General features: G+C 37.8%; 1 protein-coding gene across 4 annotated transcripts in view; it reads right to left on the bottom strand.

Moving 5' to 3' along the window:
- RASA1 (RAS p21 protein activator 1) overlaps nt 1-21247 on the bottom strand; it is an 89989-nt gene that overhangs the window by 31764 nt on the left and 36978 nt on the right. For all 4 annotated transcript variants that reach the window (XR_016441202.1, XM_090038223.1, XM_090038222.1 and 1 more), the window contains exons 6-12: nt 19767-19798; nt 18028-18080; nt 17389-17539; nt 12480-12558; nt 9160-9280; nt 8569-8725; nt 5619-5706 (exon numbers count right to left, since the gene is read on the bottom strand). Coding sequence is in view for 3 of the 4 variants with exons in the window: in XM_090038223.1 (XP_089894349.1) it covers nt 5619-5706; nt 8569-8725; nt 9160-9280; nt 12480-12558; nt 17389-17539; nt 18028-18080; nt 19767-19798 (681 nt within the window). In the remaining variant the exon portion in view is untranslated. The remainder of the gene's footprint in view (nt 1-5618; nt 5707-8568; nt 8726-9159; nt 9281-12479; nt 12559-17388; nt 17540-18027; nt 18081-19766; nt 19799-21247) is intronic.

The following is a 21247-nucleotide window of genomic DNA, read 5'->3' as shown; positions in this document are numbered from 1 at the left end:
TGCTCCCCAATTCCCTGGTTAACCTCTCCTTTTTACCGTGAACTAGGTTCTATAAGAGCGTTTCACTTTGATATCTCTTATAAGTGGTTGAAGTAAGGCCCTCTTTGCATATAATTTATACTGATTTAAATGTTATGAGTTTGTTGATTTTTTTTAAACCATGTTTTAAGTTTTAACCAATGTTTTAAACAGGTGTCAATGGAGTCTACTATCCTCAAAACTGTCATAACTGGCAAAAATTCTGCCCCTTAAAACAATCATAATACAATAATGATGTTGGTTACCACAAAATTGTTTAAAAAGATGCTTCAGCTGTCCCCATGCATTTAAAATTTGAAAGTTACATATACACACCTGCATATATACTTATTTAAAAAAAGTAATGTTGTGTAAATCTGGCAAGCTTTTATATACAGACAACCAAAAATTTGTGTGTAAGTCAGGGATCAGCAAACTTTTGCCAATGTAACTCAGCTTGGCTCTAAGGTGGACCACCGCTTGCAACCTAATTGCCGCTTGTATACTAGCTATCACAGCTTCCCTTCCCTGTGAATTTTGCCACCACCATGTGCTGCCAAATGCCATCACATCACCACGTTACCTTGGTGGGCCACAGGTTGTCAGCCCCTGATCTAAGTGGCAATTATTAAGTCATGAAAGTGGCATTTTGGCACTTGCATACAGATAAAGATTCTGTTTCCCAGAAGTAAAACCCTGTGCATAAACAACAATGTAATGTGCACCTGAGTATAAGTCCCAGAAAAAAAAAGGGAGCCCATGCTGTGTTCAATCCCAATACTGAGTGGCTACAGCACTTGCTTCGGAAGCCAGAGACGCAAGTTTCCAGATTTTCATCTTTATCATTTCTTTGCACAGCAGTCTAGCCTCCAGGCCACAGGCAAGCTATCCAGGTCTCTCACTGGCACGCCTTTGAAATTTGAGCCACTGCACCTTATATTTAATAGGTGCAGCAGTTCACCTATTAGGTACTACAAAGAACGGATGGAGAACACTGCAGTGCAGCAGTTTCTGCTTCACCGAGAGCACGGCTCCAGCTTAGAACTCAGGCATCCCATCATTCCAAGGGAGTAGCCATCTCATTAAGCCACACCTCACTTTCTCTTGTCCCCATGTGTGCCGTTCTCAGCTGCACATGGGGTCATATTCAAAAGAAGCACCAGAGAGGATTTGGCTAGTACCTGACCTGTGGCATGGTGCTTGGCACACTACTGGGATCTCAGAAAGACGGTGGTTCAAAAGTTCCCTCCCACGCCAGGCAAGGAGGACCTGGATATCCAGCTTCCAAGGCAAATACCCTAATAACTTTGTTACTGGAGCTAAAACATGCAAGGGCTGCTCCCACATTAATCCTAGGATTTGGGCTGCAGATGCCAGTATGCATTCGTAAGGGGTGGGGGTATGTTTGGCCAGCAAGTGGCCTACTGCACATGTTCAGCCTGCATGTATGGTACATATACACATGCTATCAGAAAACAGAATTGCTACATACGCATAAGTTTCAAAAATGATACCGAGTACTAAAGAATTACCACTTCAACCAGGGTTCCACACACAGTAATGTGTGTTCACAATCGTATGAAGTGCTTGGGCTCTGACACCAGGAAGGGGACACTTATAATGGGCAAGTGGGGATAGTGCTTGAACCTACATTTTGAGGGACACAGGGAGTAGATGACCTGTGATTAGGGGCATTTTCCTAAACATGTTTCCCTTCTCTCCTAAACATGAGTTCAATAAACTTCAAAAGCCTGAAAGCGACCAAAGACTGTGGTGTGGTTACCTGACTTAAGGGAAGGAGGAGGCAGGGAGGACTGGAGAGGACAAGGCAGTGCTTGGACCCATTCTTTTGGGCTCCCAGAGCTTCAGGGGCATGATGAGGCAGGAAGTAGGGAGTGAGAACAGTTGAAAAGGGAGTGAGGACATAGCTGTCTGTCTGAAAGATAGCTTTTATTGAACAAGCAGTGCAAAGGAGCTTGCTGATAATAAGTACAAACAAAAGGAAAAAAAGGGGCCAGTAAAGTTATAGGTGCATGCCCAAGAAGTCAGTTACAGCAGTGTACTGGAGAGTGAGGAACAATGCAGTGGGGATACCTGGAGGACCAACCATACCAGTGCCACAGAACACTAAGTGTTCACACACAAAAATGGTCCAAAATAGTACAGTAAAAGCTCTGTTATCTGGCATCCCCCGGGAATGCGGGATGCCGGTCAATCAAATATTCCAGTTAATCAAATGTGCACTGTCTGGTGCACTCTCTGACATCAATGTGCCAGGGGACAGGGAGGGGGGCCCCCACACAGGCTGCTTTTTCTCACGCAGGCTGCTTTGCCTTGGACCATGGGCCGAAAAAAGTGGTGAAAAACTCAGCTTGTGATGGCAAAACGGGAAGTCCCCTGGAAGTGGTACTTCCAGTTTCGCTTTTGTCACATCGCTCGGATGCTGGTTAATAAAGTTTTCCGGCTAGTAAAGTGTCAGTTAACCAGCTTTTGCTGTGCTTGATTTTCCAGAAGTCCCATTTTAGAATACTTTTGAACCATTCTAGGAAGATTTAAACCTTTTTAAACAAGCTTATACAAGTCTGCTGCAGGTTTAACCTATATTTAAACAACTCCAAATACTATCTAGGTCTATGCCCTTACTGAAACATACAGGTTCACAAAAAAAGACTTATTTAAATGCTAACTCTTTATTTAAGGAAAGAATTACTATTGTACTTATACACAATTAGTTTACAGCAGGGATCTCAGCCTCCAGGCTATGGGCTAGATCCGCCCATAGTGCCCTGTCCTCCAGCCTGCATGGCTCCCCATGGGTCTGGAAATTTGGCGGGCAGGCAGGATGCTCCACTGCTCCCCAACTGCCAAACCTCCAGACCTCCGGGGAGCCCCAGGCCCTGTGTGCTGGATCTGGTGCCTAATCTAGGCCTCTCTGGGACCTAAATCCCAATACACACGAGCAAATGTGGGTGATCTAGCCCTCAGGGCCTGATCCAGCCCCGAGACAGGTCCCAAGCCACTCAAGTGGCCTGCAGGGTCAAAACATTGAGCACCACAGGTTACAGCTATTTGATAAGTTTTATGAAATCATAAACCAACATCATTTTTGTATTATTACATTAATCTCCTAACAGTTTAACTTGCTTACATATTTTTTCAGATTTCAGAGGCAGAGTTAAGTTTTGGGGAATTGGTATGAAATAAGTAGGATAGAAACAAGCAGATAAAAGACCATATGCTATTAAATAAGGGATCACATTTCTTTTTATTTCCAGACTCTTGTTTTTAAGGGGCAGAATTTTTGCCACTTAAGAGAGTTTTGGGGGGTGGAAGATTCCATTAAAATGGTTAAAACTTACATGGTTTAAAAAAAAAAAAAAGACTCAGAAAATTTAAATCAACATAAATTCTATGCAGAGGGCCTTACTTCAACCACTTCTGTTTCAATTAAAAAAATTCATACTCTAATTGTTTTTGAAAATATGGTAAAGAAATTTAGAGGAATGATTCTGTTATAACTTCAAAGGCTCAGACAATATATACAATGTCAAAACACTGGAAGCCTATAAAATTATACTGTCTCAAAAAGCTCAAGAATTTATTCCTAAACGGTTACTATATCATTAAAAGAGTGATAGGGTAAAAGAGGAATTAAAAAGCTGAAGTTTTGAAAAAAAATCAATTTTATTTAATAAGTCTCCATGGTTTTAGATGAAGTTCTGATGCATTTAATTTGGTCAAATGAGGTCTTTAGAACCTGAATTTTCCATATGCACATTACAAATAGTATGACATTTAGCAACTTTTACCCAGAAGTGGGTTATATTACATGCGTCAAGGGAATAAGGCAGAGCTCTGCATAATTATTTAGCTTAATCAATGTGTATTTTTATACAGTAACAGAATATTAGAATTATATTGATAAATTAAATACTGGAGTATTACAAGATGATGTAAAATGCATCCAAGGTTGCAGAAAATACTATATAATTGTATATCATTTTAGAGAAGCAGTACATGGTATTGTACTTAGAGGCTACGTGACAAATGCTGTTCTCAATTTTATATTGCTGTGAAGTCATGGAAGTCCATTAGAGTGCATAAACCTAATAAGAGAATTTGGTCTTCACAAAGAGATATAGAGTAGCTCCTATAGGTAAAAGCTTAATTATAACATTTCCTGAATTTTGGGACTTACATGGGTATCACTAGTGTTCTCAAGAGTAATTTTTTAAAATGACTTTAAAGTACAAGTCCTGATACAGATACATTATCAGAGCCTGGGGTTGCAAACAACTGACCTAACAAACATGGTCATCTACCCTATGCTAAAATATGTTATACTGGTCAGGCAATTTTTGACAAGAAAACAGACTTCTGACTAGCAAGACACTGGATAAATGCGTCACATAACACTAACTTACAATGAAGAACTTTCTGAACAAGGCAGCTAATTCTAAAGTACCTTTAGCAAAAAAAAGGTCTTTCTAAAAAATACTAAGCTTGTTCTTCACTTCATTAATATTAAGTCACTTTTTCTTTACTTTGTTTTGTGAATGTGCTGCTTTTTTAGGCTTAACAGGCCTTCTGTAAGAAACAGAATAAGCAATAAGTAAAAACAGTACAAGAATAAATCAAGCTGCCTAATGGCCCCCCCAAGGAGTTGCACACTAATTTTTAAAGTTTTAAATACAGTGGAAGAGGAGGGAAAATCTAACAAAAGAACCAAGTATACTACTTCAAGACTATGAGCTGTCGAATTTAAGTTCTAGTCAAGTGGTTCTCAACCTTGTTAGATTCAAGGCACCCCTCAGAAAATGCCAGCAGCTCTTAAGCTTTTACTCTTTTTTTATACTACAGAAAAATAATAGCAAAATTCTTCTGTTGTAAAAGAAGTCAAACTGTTTTTGACTTTATGAATTTCCCATTTTAAAACTATGAATTTACCTTGCAATTCATGTTTAACTACGCACACCTAACAGTGTTAATCTTGACCAGCACCCTATGGCATCCCGATTAAGAATCACTGTCCTAGTACATGGATAGTTGCACCGCAGGGCAAAATGCATAGGATGCTGCAGGGGAAAATTTATACTCCTCCTGTATTTTGAGAAGTGGATTAAGAGCCCTTTTTGCCTCTCACTTCTTCTCCCTCCTTTTGCTCTAAGAGGTTTCCTTCCCAACTCTTAAGCATTTACTCCAAAAAGCCAAAACATAATTAGTCAGAAACTGGGCCTCTTTCAGAGCTGCTACTTTCTTCTTTTCACTGAGATGGCTTGCAAGACTGGGAAACCACAGAAAAAAACATACCCCAGTATCCTAGGGTTAATATTTCTCCATAAATTTCAAAAGAACTGCTATCCACCCCAAATACATGAAGTATATGGAAAGAATGCTTTCCCCACCAAATAGAGGTGATTTACTAATCTGAAAGGCTACAGCAGGTTGGATAAGTAGCTGAAGTGCACTAGCTTGAAGGCTTTATACTGGTAACTGTCTACTTGTGGCACACATTTTTCTCACAGCAAACCTTTATTTCATTCACATCAAAACAGACATAAAAAAATAAAATCACAGTATTTTATAACAAAGGCTCTCACCTGGGCTTGTTCTGGAGTTTCTCCTGCAAAGTAAAAGATGTAATGCTCTTCACTAAAGTGCTGAACTACTATCTGAAAACAGTTTGGCCTTTAAAAAAAACATAAACAAGAGTTTTAGTAATGGGCATTAACATCTTCATATGCCTCACCATCTGTTTTTCTTGTTGATCTTTGCCAAAATGCAAATATTTTTGCAAATATTTTTGGAAGTCTGAGCCATCACAGTTCAGCTGTTTGAATATAAAGAATTAAAATGAAACGCTTATTTTTTAAAACAATAGCCCTTTTTGCAGCATTCAAGTGAACAGGAACAGGAAAATGAATTTTGATGGGAAGTTTTTGAGAAAAATCTCTTTACAGATTATGAGCATTTGGGAATAAACCATACTTCATCCATGTTTGGTATAACTATTATGTTACAAAAACATTTAATAACAAAGGCTGAACCGTGGGCACACTTGACTTAGTTATATAACGCTAAGCACAGTAAAGATGGTATCTTTAAAAGTAAAAGCAACGCGCTAAGGTTCGCCGATCTTGAACATTCCCAGCAAATGTTTTAAAGGTGCACGGTATCACCAAATAGTTCCACATAATTTTTTTTCTTTCAAAATACCCAGGAAATTGCTTTAAGGCAATAAAAACTAGATTGCAACATACACAACTTTCATTCTACTGCTGTGGCATTAACACAAATTTTATATACTGTCATATACTAATTCTCACATACAGTACTGTACAATTTCTACAGCCTCAGATACACTTAAAACATCTTCTCTATTTACACTATTTCTTTTGTCACAATGATCCAATATCCTTTAGATAGACTTAAGTTTTCATTTAAGGCATGCGTTCAATTTAGAGTAAAAATGTGCCCCTGATATACAAAAAACCCCAACAAACAAATCACACAGTGTAGCCAATATGTGGTCAAATGACCATGTTCCATTTATGACTGAAGTCCAAAGTGTCACGAAAAAAGGTATATAACTGAATATTCACCAGACGAGCATGTAGTTAGGGAAAAGGACAAAGCCACAACTCCTCCCACACCTCACTCACCAGCCAGTGAGAGTATCTATGTCAGAGGCGGAAAAAATACAGCCCAGGGGCCTTATCCAGCCCACCAGGCCATTCTACCTGGCCCGTAGGGTCCCTAAAAAAATTATAACATTAATATTTTTTTCTTCTGGCTGCCTGTCAAAGATGACAAGAGCCAAGGGCGGTAGGACCCAGGGAAGCCGGTGGCAGGACCCAGGAGCAAGGCCCACCCAGCCCTGCCCAAAATAACTGCCTGCCCCTGGTCTAAGTGCATGAGTAAACTGCACCTTAAACAAGTGAAGTGGCCAGAAATATCTACTTAAGGAGGACTAACTTTAAGGCTTTGTAGTTTTGCCACAGAGAACCCACTAAGATTCTGTCCTCCTCCTAGCCAATAAATATTAATATTGGGCTTCCCCAGGCAGTTCTTTTCTGTTTTTCAATCATGAGTATTCTATTTATTCTACAAGTCTTAACTAGGATTTAAAAAAATAATGAAAAATAATCCATTTGATTGTAGTGGTTTTCCATTCATGTCACAATGAAATCCCTCACATTTAAAAAAAAAAAAGCTGGATAAGTATTTACTCTAATTCATTGTTTTATCACACAGGACAGGGTCTTGAAAACATTGTTTAATTCCCAATGAACATAAAAGGTGTTGAGACATATTTTTAGCTGTGTACAAATTCTGTCTAGAAGTTCAACAACTGAACTCACTTATTGCCGACAATCACCACAACTCCTATTAATGGTAGCTTTTGAACATCAATACTTCAAGATGGATGTGCCAAATAGGGCCTTAATAGTACCTCTCTGCTTTGTATTATTAGGGACCTACTTAATTTGTAGGGGCTGCCCCTCAATTTCATGGGCAGAATGCAGGCGTGGGCATCCATTTTGTGGAGCACAACAGGCCCCCACGCCTGTAACTGGCAGAGAGGTCCCAGTGGCCCCACTCCTCACCGCTGGTTGGCTGTGAGGGCTGCCTGTCATGTGGCTCTGCTCCTTGCCACTGACTGGCTGTGAAGGCTGTCTGTCATTAAGCCCCGCTCCTTGCTGCCAATTGGTGAAAAGGGGCTGGGCCACATGAAAGGCAGTCCTCAAAGCCAATCAATGGTGAGGGACAGTAGCCATCTTACCAGCAGCTCTTCAGGCAAGCAGCCCCCTCTCACCCCTTCCCTGGCCAGCAGGCTGCTGCAGCACACTGAAAACTGTTGGTTTCCTCTGGAAAGCCAGCATTTTAAATTTCCATACTCCCCCACACCCCATGGATTTCACAGGCATTGCCTGGATTTTGTGGGCAATGCTGGAAATCTGTGAAACCCAAGAAATTGTGAATTTGGTAGGTCCCTATGAATCTAGGAAATTAAACAGAGGGATGGCTGGTTGTTTTTTAACCTCTCTGCCACAAGGATTGCTATCCATGTTTGCTTATATGAATTAATTTCCATGCTGCTTTAATATCAAAGTGTTTCTGTGCTTGAAATTGACAGAATTTCAATTATGAAAATGTTTTTGACCAACTGAACCTAACCAATGGATAAATGAACAAGGGAGTACACATTTCTTTGAAAAACTGAAAAATGACTGATTTTTCAGCAAAGTTCTAAAGTATGGAAAAACTTAATTATTCAAAAGGTGACTCCCATGAATATACTGTGTTCCATTTATAAAGGATGTAACAAACAGTAATGTACTCAAAAGCAGAACAAATATATTAATAAAAAAGCCTAAGTGATTTTTGTCCCTTATTTCAAGCTATAAACTGACGTGAATTTTAAATTTCCAACATAATTACTATTTTCCTTAAATGAGTTTAATGGAATACATGAAAATAAATATAGTTGCATGCCTAAAATAAGTTAAACAGTGTTCAACTGCACATATAAGAAAGGTATTATCATACCTGCCAAACAGACTGTCATGTACTCCGTAGACAGAACACACACTGAGATCTATTAATCCTTTGGGTTTTGTGGCTCTTTTTTCACTTTCAAAATAAATAAGCTGGGCATCATTTCCCTCTAAAATAAAATACAAATTCTTCCACCGCTTTCCTTTGCCTGCAAAATAGAAAATTCACTTAGAAATTAATCCACTGTAATCTGATGTACAAATTGGTTCATCTGCTGTAGTCCACTGCAGACTGCTCTCTCTTTTCTTTTTTTGGAGAACAATGGCAGGGATAAAAGAAGATAATTTTTTTTTGCCAGATAGAAGTCATGGGACTTCGTTGGATTAAGTCATGTTTGAACTATAGAATCTCTTCAATGTTTCTCTTGAAAATATCTATATAAAAGTAAAATCTGTAGTATAGGTTCTCCAGCAAGTAGGCAGATTTTATGCAGTTTTGTAACGTAAGTGATTTCTCAAGTTAAATTATATCCATCATAATGATAAAGCTTCTGATTAATTAACTTGCATTATAAATTTACAGAACAAATAATTAAAATATGAGGTAAGTATTTAAGGAAAGGTTTTAGAAGAAAGCTCTTACTTTTTTTCAGAAGATAGCCTTTTTTGACAATATTTTTATAAAAAGCATCCTTTGTTTTCCGGCGAATAGTATTGTAGATTTCTTTTCCATCCACTGTATCATTAAATACTTGTTCTTGATGCTGATAAAAAAAAGAAAATAAATCACATCTATCAACATTTTGCAGTTTAGAAATACTATTAAACAATTCCACAGATTCTTTATTATATTCAAACTGGAATTACTTATAAAAAAGCCTTTATTTTAAAAACTCTTCCTAATTCTTTGATGCAATGTCATAAAAAGAGTAAGTTTTTATGATGCCTCTAACTTCTTCCTCTAATTTGCAATATTGCAACTGATTAGATTATTTGTTATCTGATAATTATGATGTACAATGGAGGTGGTCTGTTTCTGCCTGCTAAGAAATACACATAGTCTATATATGGTCTTCTGAATAAAGAATATGAGTAAAGAAACAAATAAAAAGATGCACAGTTATTTTCTTTATCCAGTATTAATATTTGAGAGAAGCATTCTGTATAACCTTAGTACTATTTCTAGTTACTGCTGCTTATAGCTTACTGATGCCAGTGGAGCCCTAATATTTCAGGGAGAACTAGTAAGCAGCCCAGCAAGAAAAGCAAGTGTGTGTGGCACAGGCCAGAATAAAAGCGTACTGACTGAAGCACATCCTCTCTATATTATGTCCGTTTAAAAACAGGGCTATTTCTCCTTCACTCAGAGTTGCGCTCTTTCATGCTGGATGAATTAAACCCCAAAAAAGGATGTTAGAATAAGGAAACAATGTACAAGAAACAGAAAGAAATACTGATAAACAACAAAATTTGTGCTTCACAGGTCAAGAATGCAAGAATCAAAAATTCCCAGGAGCCCAGCTTTTCTCAGGTCAAAATACAGCACTGAAAAGAAATCAAAATGGTAAAAAGATTTAACCATACAAAGGAGAGAAAAGGAAAAAAATAAGTTTGATAACCATGCAATTAGGAAGGGGAAAGATTAAAGATAAACTATATACTACCAAAAAACTAAATTATTATTTTTCCAAAAGGTTTTTGAATTTCAACTGAGCAGCAAAAGCTGAAAGGCTAATGGTTATACGGGTTTGAAACTAATCATAACTGAGGTGGAAATAAACGCAAAAAAGACATGAATCCATTCTACTCAGAAAGATCAGTATTTCTCTGATGCAATTTTTTTAGACATTGAAAATGTGGCAAGTTAGTTTATGTTTAGTAAAGCCAATAGGAAAATGTTGGCTAAAATAGAGAAGATGGGGATTAGTGCAAAAATTATAGCATGGGCAAGGAACTAATTGGGAGACACTCATAGGCTACTCTGAGGGTACACCATCGGGCAGGGGGCAGATTATTTTTGGAAATTTCTACGGGCTGATCTTATAACTAACCTTGTTAAATATTTTCATTAATGGTCTTGGCATAAAAATAAGAACGAACAATTTAAATCTGCATGTAACAAAGTGGGAAAAACAAGCAGCATTAGACTATCATACTGGATGACCTAGAAAAACTGGAATAATAAAAAAAACTAGACAAATTTTAATAAAATGGAGAGCCAGGTTACAGACAAAGGGACTAATAAGAATTTTTGTGATGAGCTAGAAACAGCAGAGAATCAACACCAGTGTATATTAATCACCAGATAACTATAAGTTACCAATAGACTAGGAAGTGTACTATGAGCTACTAGGACTAGGAGCAACATCTTCAAACTGAAGCAGGGTTAATTTAGGTTGGAGATTAGGAAGAATGTTGAGTATGAGAGCAGTCAAGTATTGAAAGAGGCTATCTAGACTAACTGCAGAATCTTCATCCTTAGAAGTTTTTAAGAGCAGGTTAAGTAGACACTTGGCTGAGGCAGTTTAGTCAGGCAGTAATTCTGCCTTGAGCCAGAGGCTGGACTAGATGACCTATGATCCGATTATCTAATGCAACATAGCCATAAAAAGGCAAATTTTATTCTAGCATGAATCAGGTATGGTATTTCCATTAGTTATAGGAAAATATTACAGGCAGGCACCAAACCTTTCTGGATAGGGTAAATAAAAATATAAATATCATTATTACTACTACTAATAGAATGCATTTGAATTCATTTGTCTTGAACATGAGAGTCCAGAATTCTACACATTAGTCTAAGTGAGGCCTTACCAATCAGTGCCTTGAACAGCACCACCACTGCCAATGACTACTACTACTAATTTCAGTGACTAAATTCTGGTTGCTCGTGTTGAAGACAGATGAATTCAAATTGCAACAGATGAACAAAAGGGCTACTTTACAATAATACTAAAAGAACTTGTGTTCTTTAGCTTAGCTCACTGAAGGCGAAAAACTGGATGCCTAATTTCTACAAGTATATAAAGGAGACCAAACCAAAAGAAAGGGAGAATTACCATATTTACTCACATTGAAGATGGAGGTTTTTCCCTCATTCAACATGAGGGGAAAGAAACCCCCGTCTTAGATGCAAGTACCAGCCTAGAGCAGATGACTGCTGCCTGACTCCTCCCCACCCCCCACTTACTCTGTAAGGCAGCCCTGGCTCTGGTCAGGGGCACAGCCAGGCACCAGCAGCAGTGACAGGTCTGGGGTATGTGAAGAGACAGGTGAGGAGGGGGGAATGAATGGTATGAGGTCTGCTTTTTCCCTACCACCATGGTGAGGGGCACAAATCTAAGATGAACCTCCAATAATTAAATTCTATACATGGAAAATGATAACAGATTTATAATTTTCAATGAGCAGAATCTAATTTGAGGAGGGAGGTCAAATTCAAAGCCATCTTGGATTTGGGCAAATACAATAACTTGATAAAGACTGACATAAGAACAAATGGGTTTATACCATTGATACAGACAAATCAGACAAAAATAGACAAATAAAAAAAAAGAGTCTTTAACTAGAGAAATGAGGGCATAAAAATACCAAGCGTATCAGTTTATGAAAGAATTATGAAATAAGGATGATGAGAAAGCCCTATATAGTCCGGTATCTCATACTTATCTGCAGTGGAACAAAGGTACAAATATAAATTCACTGATAAGAAATGAGGCTAGAACAGTAGAGGGAAAAAAAAGCAGTGAAAATATCCCATGTTTGTTTTTTTTCTCCTTTTGGCATAGCTGTTTTGGATGTCTGGCAGTAAATAGCATTAGAGAAAATATTCTTTTTCTCTTTACTAGGACTTTACTATTGCCTTTGCCATTTGAAATAAATATTCCAAGTAAATTATAATTCTATTTGATATCAAATGAAGTCTTTAAACAGATATGTTCTTCAGAGCATAAAAGGTCTCACCTGCATTGGGACAGGGTCTTTAAGATAATATCCTTCAACAATCTGTTCTTTTCTGTAGTGTTCAATGATGTCAGCAATACTGTGCAAATTAAAAAAAAAACAATTAAATCTGAATAAGGGGTTTCCACTCCAACATGAAATACCATATTTTCTCGCACACAACACACACCTTTTCCCCCCAAATCAGCCCCTCTCTCCCACCAGCCAAACTGGAATACATGTATTATGCAAAGAAGCTAATTTTCTGTCCAGGTTTGAGAACACCCAAATTTGAGTCCCGCTCCACAGTACAGGAGCTGTGATATTACTGTTCATGAAGCAGAGGAAGACTGACTTAATAGCTCATTGATCTTTACTCTACAGGTGTTAAGGCTCTTTCTCTTTTTTAATGGTCTTGATGTTCCACTAATCAAATGAATGTTTTTAGGGCAGTTTTGCTTTCTGCTAACTGTTTCTGGTCTCCACTTCACAGACTCATTAGCTCCACCTCATTAGCTCTTTTCAAAATCAAAGCCCCAGCAGGCAGGAACTCAGCTTTACTTATGCAGGAAAGGCTGATTGAATCAGCTGAAGGTTATGTTCTGACTCTGCTCTATGCAGCCATAACTCCAGAAAAAGTATTTTTCCTTGATTCTGCCTTTCAAATGATATTTAGGGGACATGTTCTATAGAAGAAAATATGGTAATATTAAACATTACATTTATAAATAAATATTTTTTATAAAATGCTAAGAATAACAATTCATTTGTATTCATTAGAATTCAATAACAAACTACAAGTCAGCAAAAATTTAAGATATATCAATAATAAAGAATATATGCATTCTAAAATATTTTTAGAGAGTTTAGTGAGATGCTCAGAATGCTATACGATATGGACATTGAGAACAGAGTTTTTTATATTCAAGTAAGGGCAAGTACATTTCCAGCTCTCCAGCCAGGCTGCAAATTATTTTATTAGCAATAATTTTCCAAGTCTCACCATAACAAGGGAAGAGGAATGGGAGACACTTCACTGTGCAAAGCAATTTCCTTTTAGGAGGGTGGGGATGGGAAATAGAAGACATCTGTAACGCAGATTATGCAGATTATAGTTAGAAGTCACTGAGCTATCATATTAAATTAAATACTCTATCACTATAACTCTTCAACAAGGAAAGGCTGCATTCTAATTACTAGATGGAGCTAAATTGAAATTACATTTTGAAGTACCTAGGATTGAGAGGTGGAGATATATACAAACTAAAGGGCATTCCTCCTTTGGAGTTCCTTCTACTTATTTCTGTAGAATTACCATCAAAAGGTACTTGATTTACACTGGAATATGAACAGTATATAACGATCCTTAACAAATCCTTTTATTATACATAAATTCTAGTTTTTATTTTCAGGTTAAGTAGGAAAGAAAATATATTTGCTCGCTTAATATGTAAGTGTGAAAATATGCCAGTCAAACAAGCTATACATTATAATCAGTTTCTCAGCTGTAACTATCCAGAATTTCTGCTGAATTCAACGACTATAATGAGAGTGAGGGTAACAGAATAAGGGAATAGCTGGAAGGCAGCCCCCCATGCATTTTAACACCAGCCACCCTGTCACCTTGTAAATGTGCGTTTGATCACACATAATTACTCTGCCATAAGATAGTGCGGTCTGGCACAGTACTATCTTGTGACTGAGTTAGTTTACTAAGCCTGAATACTGGTACACGTGTAGACCGAGACACTTTACTGTGATGCTTTACTAATTAGCCTGCTCCACAGTAAAGTGCATGTGTAGATTTCATAGATTTCATAGACATTAGGGCTGGAAGGGACCTCGGGAGATCATCAAGTCCAGCCCCCTGCCCAAAGGGCAGGAAGTCAGCTGGGGTCATAGCATCCCACCAAGATAAGCATCCAATTTACTCTTGAAGGTGTTCAATGTAGGTGCTTGAACCACCTCCGCTGGCAGACTGTTCCAGACCTTGGGGGCTCAGACAGTAAAGAAATTCTTCCTTATGTCCAGCCTGAAACGGTCTTGCAGGAGTTTGTGACCGTTCGACCTCGTCATCCCTTGGGGCGCTCTGGTGAACAGATACGCCCACTAAGTGCGATTCTACACCACCTCGCCCTGGTCCCTGAAAAACTGCTAATACAAAAGGTAGATGGAGCCACCTCCTTTTTGCTGCTTTTTGTGACATAGTTTTAAGGCAAAGCATATAACAAAATAGATGGATTAATGATGTTTTACAGATGTAAACATCATGGGATAAGATTGTACTTTGTCACCTAATAGCTGGAGTAGGATATGGCCTTTAGTGTCTTCATTTAGTACAGAATGTTTGGCAATTCAAGAATTAATGGAACAAACCATGCAATACACTTCATACATTATAGATAGAGACTCCCATCAGATTACTTAGTATGGATTAAAATTCGCCCCGCCACCTGCCATGGTCATCAAAGAACCCTGCCTTTTTACTGCTAAATTATGTCATACCACCTATTTTCTCTTATGAAAGCTGCTTCTCCAGCTGGACTCAGACTAGCATGCTACTGATACCTGAATTAATTGGAAAAAAAATACTAGTTAAGCTCACAAAATTAAATTAGTAATTAACTGATAAAAATTAACTGAAATGGCACAAAATAAGAGTGCTAAAAAAAGTGATGCCGAAGACCTGTTGACCACATCAAATATTGAAGTATACCTGATAAATTTTAATGTAAAATTGCTATTTGTACCATGGAATAAAGGAGCCTTTTGCAATGGATCAGCACCAAAAAACAGCTACTCAACCCAACCTGATACTTGTAGAGCCAGTATTTTACAAGAAACAGTTCAGTTATTAAATTGGAACTACAGACTTAATACCCTTCTATCAAATAACATTATTAATCCATCAGACCAAATTAAAATAAACTGTTTCCCCAATAATTTAACAGTAAACTGTTATTCAAGTGTCACCTCTCCTTGTGTCTCATTTAAAAATGCAGCGAACAGGCATTTGCTTAAAATGTGGAGACAGAGAGCAGTTTTACTTTGGTAGGGAGTAGGGCACAAAGGTACTCTCTCATTATTCCGTAAGTCAACCTGAGATGCCTATGCCACAAGTGGCATGGGCAGCCTCCATGTACGGTATGTGGCAGATAGGGAGTAGGGGTGCAAAGCAAGTAGCAAGCACTGGGCAGGAGGCAGAAGGCAGAGCAGCAGATCAGGCAGGGGAAGGGGATCCAAGTGGTACTCAGGGAAGGCATCAGGTTTAATGTATGGCATGCCTCCCAAAAAAGTTGGCTCCCACTTCACTAAGTAATGAACTGTACCAAATCTCAAGGCCTAATTTAATAAACTCTCCCCACTATGGTTTGTTTCTAGTCTCCTCCATTTCTATTTTTATAGTATCATAGAAAAATGTGACTAGAAGAAACCTTAGACAATCATCTAGTCCAACATTCCTGCTCAGGGCAGACCATCCCAGACATGGGTTTGTCCAACCTGCAATTAAATACTTCCAGCAATGGAGATTCCACAATCTCTCCAAGTAATCTGTTCAAGTGCTTAAACACTCTCCTATCTGAAAAGATCTTCCTAAAATCCAGTATAAATTTCCTTCGTGTAATTCTCCGAACACAGAGAATATCCTATCAACAACCTTTTTAGAACAACCCTGTAAGTGTTAATAAATCACCCCTCAAGTCTTCTCTTATCCAAATTAAGGCCATAGACAGATGTACATGTGAAGTGCTCCAAATCCCAGAGCTGTTCAAATTTGTGGCACTTCAACACTGTGCAGATAAGCAGCCTCACCTATGGAATGCTTCAAAATGGCCAAAAGCATGCCTCATTACCTTCATGAAAGGCTGAAATTGTAGCTAGCTTGATTTTCACAAAGGATGTCTGAATGCCAGACTGACTCATGTAGAAGATATTCAAGTATGGGATATGCAAAGGGATCCAACTGCTTAGCTTTATACCATCTTCCATTTGAAATCATATGACCATCCAATGAACTTTTCAGCTAGGAAAACTTCATACTTGCTTAGACACATAAGCTGCTGGATCTCTACCGATTCAGAAGCCAAGCTGGAAGGGAAAGAAATTCTAGGTTGGGATGAAGAAGAATTCCTTGGTTCTGAATGACTGCATTTGGCAAATACCTCAGTCTATGGGCTCTACAACTGTCTCTATTGGAAGAAGGATCTAAGCTAGTCACCACTAAAAAAGAAAAAAAAAGAGGTGCTGAAATACAGAAATCCTAACTTTCTTGTGTCTTTCTGGACCCTGAAAATAAGATGCATTTATATGGCGAAAGGCACAGGTCAGAGCATCATCATGAAAGGAAAATATAGCTATTTTACCATCTTCCTGTTTTTTGTACAAAATATATTACCACTCTCCTGTTCAAACAAACAGCAAAAACAGATTCACTTTAAGTTATTTCACGGATTTGCCCTTCCTGACTGAATATAGTTTAATATGAGCAATTTGTTGTTACCATGAAGTTATTTTCTTATTTTTATAAAACAACTCCACTTCTATTGGTAATGTGTTTTTATTCTCTGAAGACATTATAGAAAGGAAAAATAAATCTGGTTAATAGGTATGAGAACCTCTGTTCCAACGGACTCTTCTTAAATTTTAAAACATGTATGATCCACAATCTGTAATCTCAAGAAACTAGTTCATGAAAGAGAATCAGATACTCAAAACAAACAACAACTGTGTTTTGCTAAGGGTTAAGAACATTTTTAGAACTGTTCACTCCTTTCTCAAAGCCATTAGAGAATTATGATTAAATTCTTAAAATTAACATTTGCATATTGTTAGAAGCCTACTAGTAAATAATCAAATGACAGATTAAATTTATCTTCCTATACATATTTACACAAAACATACGAAGTGTCAATAACTGTCCATAACTTACCTGTTGTAGTATCTGCCTCCCATCATAAACTGATTGTTTGGAGTGGGGCAAATTTTGAAACGCTGAATATTTTCATTGGTCCGAAAATAAAGTGAATAATCACCAGGTGTATTATCTGAAGGCCTCACAAGAAAACTGCACACTTGACCAACTGAAAAGAATATTCAAATACTGGTAAATATTACTTGGAAATGTATTCTATTATTTTTATATTCCTCCATTAAGTGCATCAGAAAGCTTGATGTTTTAAGTTCAAAAGAAATGTTACAATTGTCAGCTAAAAGAGAAACCCTGAACTGTTTAAATAATGCTCTCAATTTGGGAAACAATAGCTTTTTTGCCCATTATCTGAGTTACTCAGTAATTGCTTTTATTAAGCAATTATCAAATGTATTAATTAGCATGAATACTAATTTACTGTCACTCTGAAAGTATAAAATCAACAGTAACTGACAGCGTAACTGTTTTACAATATTAATAAATAGCAATCCTAATATTTAGCTTATTTAACATGCATTTATTGTGCCAGCCACCAACATCCCTAGTCAGGATCTGGAGTTCCTTCTGCTGAATGCTGTTCACAAATAACCCTACTCCAAACACCTTAAAATCCTAACCCCATCAATAAAAGACAAGTACCTGTCATCAGCAAATTGTAAGCTTCTTGTTTGGAGATCTTCCCATGGAACCATCTTAAGAAAGAAGAGAGTAATAAGCAAGATTGAGCTTTCTTTTTTGTTTCTGTGATGATTGCTGATATGAATTAATCTCTATTTAAAGACCTAAATAGATCAAGTCACCCACAAAAGTATGCTACTCAATGATACAGTTCTTTGATAATACATCTAAAGTTACATGCAAGTGAAACAAAAAATTTGTAATAAGATGCATGGAAGCGGACTGGTCCATGGCTGAACTTGCATTGTGATCTTCCCCAAAAGTTAGAGAAAGAACCATGAATCAAGCTACATAAGAACTTCAGAACAATTCCATTATTGCTACTTAATCTGTACAGCCCTGTGAATGGCAAAACAGCATCATGACAAATCCAAGTGCCTTTATCCAGAGTTCTGAAACTGACAAGATGTGGGTATACAGAAAACCCACATGAAGAAGGGTACTGACTTCTTGTGGATCAAAGAAGAAGGGTAGGTTCTCAAAACCTACCCTTTTCTATACATACAGCGTTTCTAGCACTCATGCAAAGATGCAGCAAAATTTGTCTGTGCATAGACAAGGTCCCTAATTCTAATAAAAACAATTCTTGTACATTTGTTCTCTCTCTAAAGACAGTTCGATAAAAATAAATTAAGCTTTATTGGTATTTTCCTTTCCAGATCATCTTTTAAATGGACAACCTCTTGTTACTGGAATCCTTTTCAAAAGAATCTTATAGACAGCATGAGCATCAGGTACGTGACCTGAAGGTGACAAGGCTTAAGGCACCTTCCATGAACGCTATAGGCGAATGGGATTATCTGTATAAATAAAGATGATGAAACTACAACCTAAACCCCTGAAACTACTGAGGCATTAAAGACAAAATGGCTAAAAGAATTGCCAGCAGAGTTCAAAGAGCTGCAACCCCACAACAGCAATTCTTTCTCGTCTCCTAAGACAACTAGAAATGCTTTCAAGCATTAGCCTTTCAAATATTATTAAATCTGGTGATGCTCCAGGCACCAGCACCTGCAATGGTGACAAATGATCCTGAGGCTAATCAAAAGAACTAAGTATTTGAAGATGTTGCTGCAAAATTTAGTTGTCCCTCTCCAAGTGGTTCTTTATATGACAGAATACACAATTTTTGCCACAATCAAAAGGTTTATGATTCTTGATAAAAATATTACTTGACATTTTTTGATTTTTACCTATAATTGTTAAATGAACAAGCAATTTAAAACAGAAACCCAACCGCTATAATGCTAATCGTCATCACAAGAAACTAACCCTAACTCAAATGCAATTGAAGTACCAGACTAGAAAATTCAAAACCATATTTTTCTAGTGATGGAAATTGTTCTCTTTCCAAGACCAAACAATTTGAAGGGGATTTAAGTAAAAGATTTGCTCTAGTATGTTAACTTCTATGTTCAAATGATAATCCCTAATGAGTTTTTGGAGTGATTTTCACCCATCTCCACAGGGCTCATACAGATTCATCCACCATATCACCAACTAATAAGAAGTGTAAGTGCCATTTAAGACACAAAACTTCTTTACAGAGAATGTCATCCTTAGCAAAGAATATACAAAAAAATCTTAAATCCAGAAAGAACTATTAGAGTTGGCTTTCCAAAAGGCAGGCTGCTTCAAGACTGAAGTTTCAAATTAGTCACTCTACAATATATATTTAAGAATAAAATTAAAATGCTCACATTTTGCCTTCATGCGGGTCTTCTTCTCGTCCCTAATAAGAGAATTCACACACTAAGTTCATGATGTAACGAACCATATAATCACTATCATGCAGTCTATTTTCTAAATTTAGATTATCCGTATGGATGAAAAATGCTTTAAGAATTACAGTACTTTGAAATGGAGCCTTCTTCAGCTAACATGGCTTTTACACAGCTCTAGGAAGAAAACTGACCATCTGATACATAGAGACAGCAAAAGTGTATGGCTAAACTTAAGAAAAAGAAGATAGGGCAACATTTCTTATAATCAGAGGAAATTTATTGTTGCACCATCTGCCACTGTCACACATCTGTAACAATAGTTTCCTTCAGGCAGACTGTGCCTTCACTCTGAAACAGTCTCCTAAAAATTAAATGTGCTGCATCAACTGTATTAAAAATCATAGTATATGTATTGCATCTACCTTGGGAGAGCAAGAGATGATGCAACCAGAGGAGACATGGCTGGGCTAGCACAATGCAGGCTATCAGCTTCCTCAGGTCAGATTATGTGCGCCGTCACTTAAATAAATCACAATAGGAGGCTGCAACAAACTTTTCATCCTTTGCATTAATATTAAAAAAAGGTACTCCACAAAAATTATACATGAGAAATTAACTGTCCTTATCAACTACTTATTTGCATTGATATAACACTTGCAAAAGATTGCAAGACTGACAGTTCTGTAGACTGAAATATTTATCCGCAGGGGGAAAATTTCAAAACAAAAACAATAGCAGAAGCATCACACGTTTCCCCCCATCGAACTACAAATGTAAGACTTATTTAACTCTCTTAACAACGAGAACATCATTCAGTATCCATGCCCATGTTCTGGACACCAGTTGACACCAATTCCTGATGGTGAAGGTAGGGCAATTAGTTTTGGCAAAGTAGGTATCTGCTAACTAGCAACTGGAAATTAAGCAACATCACATAACCAAAAAAACCCTGCTTATCTGAGATCTATCTGAACTGCTGACCTGGCAGTAAAAAAGTCCATAGCCCAGAATTTCCAATACAATCAATCTGCTTTGTGTCACTCAGCTGCTGAGTAGCATCAAGCTGGCAGGGCAGTAAAATGACCTTTACTACTGACAAATGAGATTGACAAAACAGAGAAGTTATGTAACAAGTAGAGGTGCACCGATGCATTGGTCCCATATCAGATTGGCATTGTTATAAGGAAAAGTGACAGTATCAGTAATTGGCTTTTTTGGGCTGGTGTGGCTGATAATGTGGCCAATAAATGCCCTATCCATGCACACAGCCACAGTGCAGCATGCAGGTGGCAAAGAGCACAGCCCAGCAGCATGGTGAGCAGTGGGGTCCAGCTGGTAAATCTGTTGTAAGGGAAGGGATGTTGGGAGGGAGCAGGGGGGGGCAGATCAAGGCCCCTGCAGCGAAGGAGGGAGTGGTGCTGGGGCTGGGACAGATGCTGCATAGCCAGGGGGCCGGG

This window comes from Crocodylus siamensis, chromosome 3 (genome assembly GCF_052110815.1).
Source record: "Crocodylus siamensis isolate JL-2025a chromosome 3, ASM5211081v1, whole genome shotgun sequence".
Lineage (NCBI taxonomy): Eukaryota > Metazoa > Chordata > Crocodylia > Crocodylidae > Crocodylus > Crocodylus siamensis.
The sequence above is the reverse complement of the archived record's forward strand: the minus strand, read 5'-3'. Positions and strand labels throughout refer to the sequence as shown.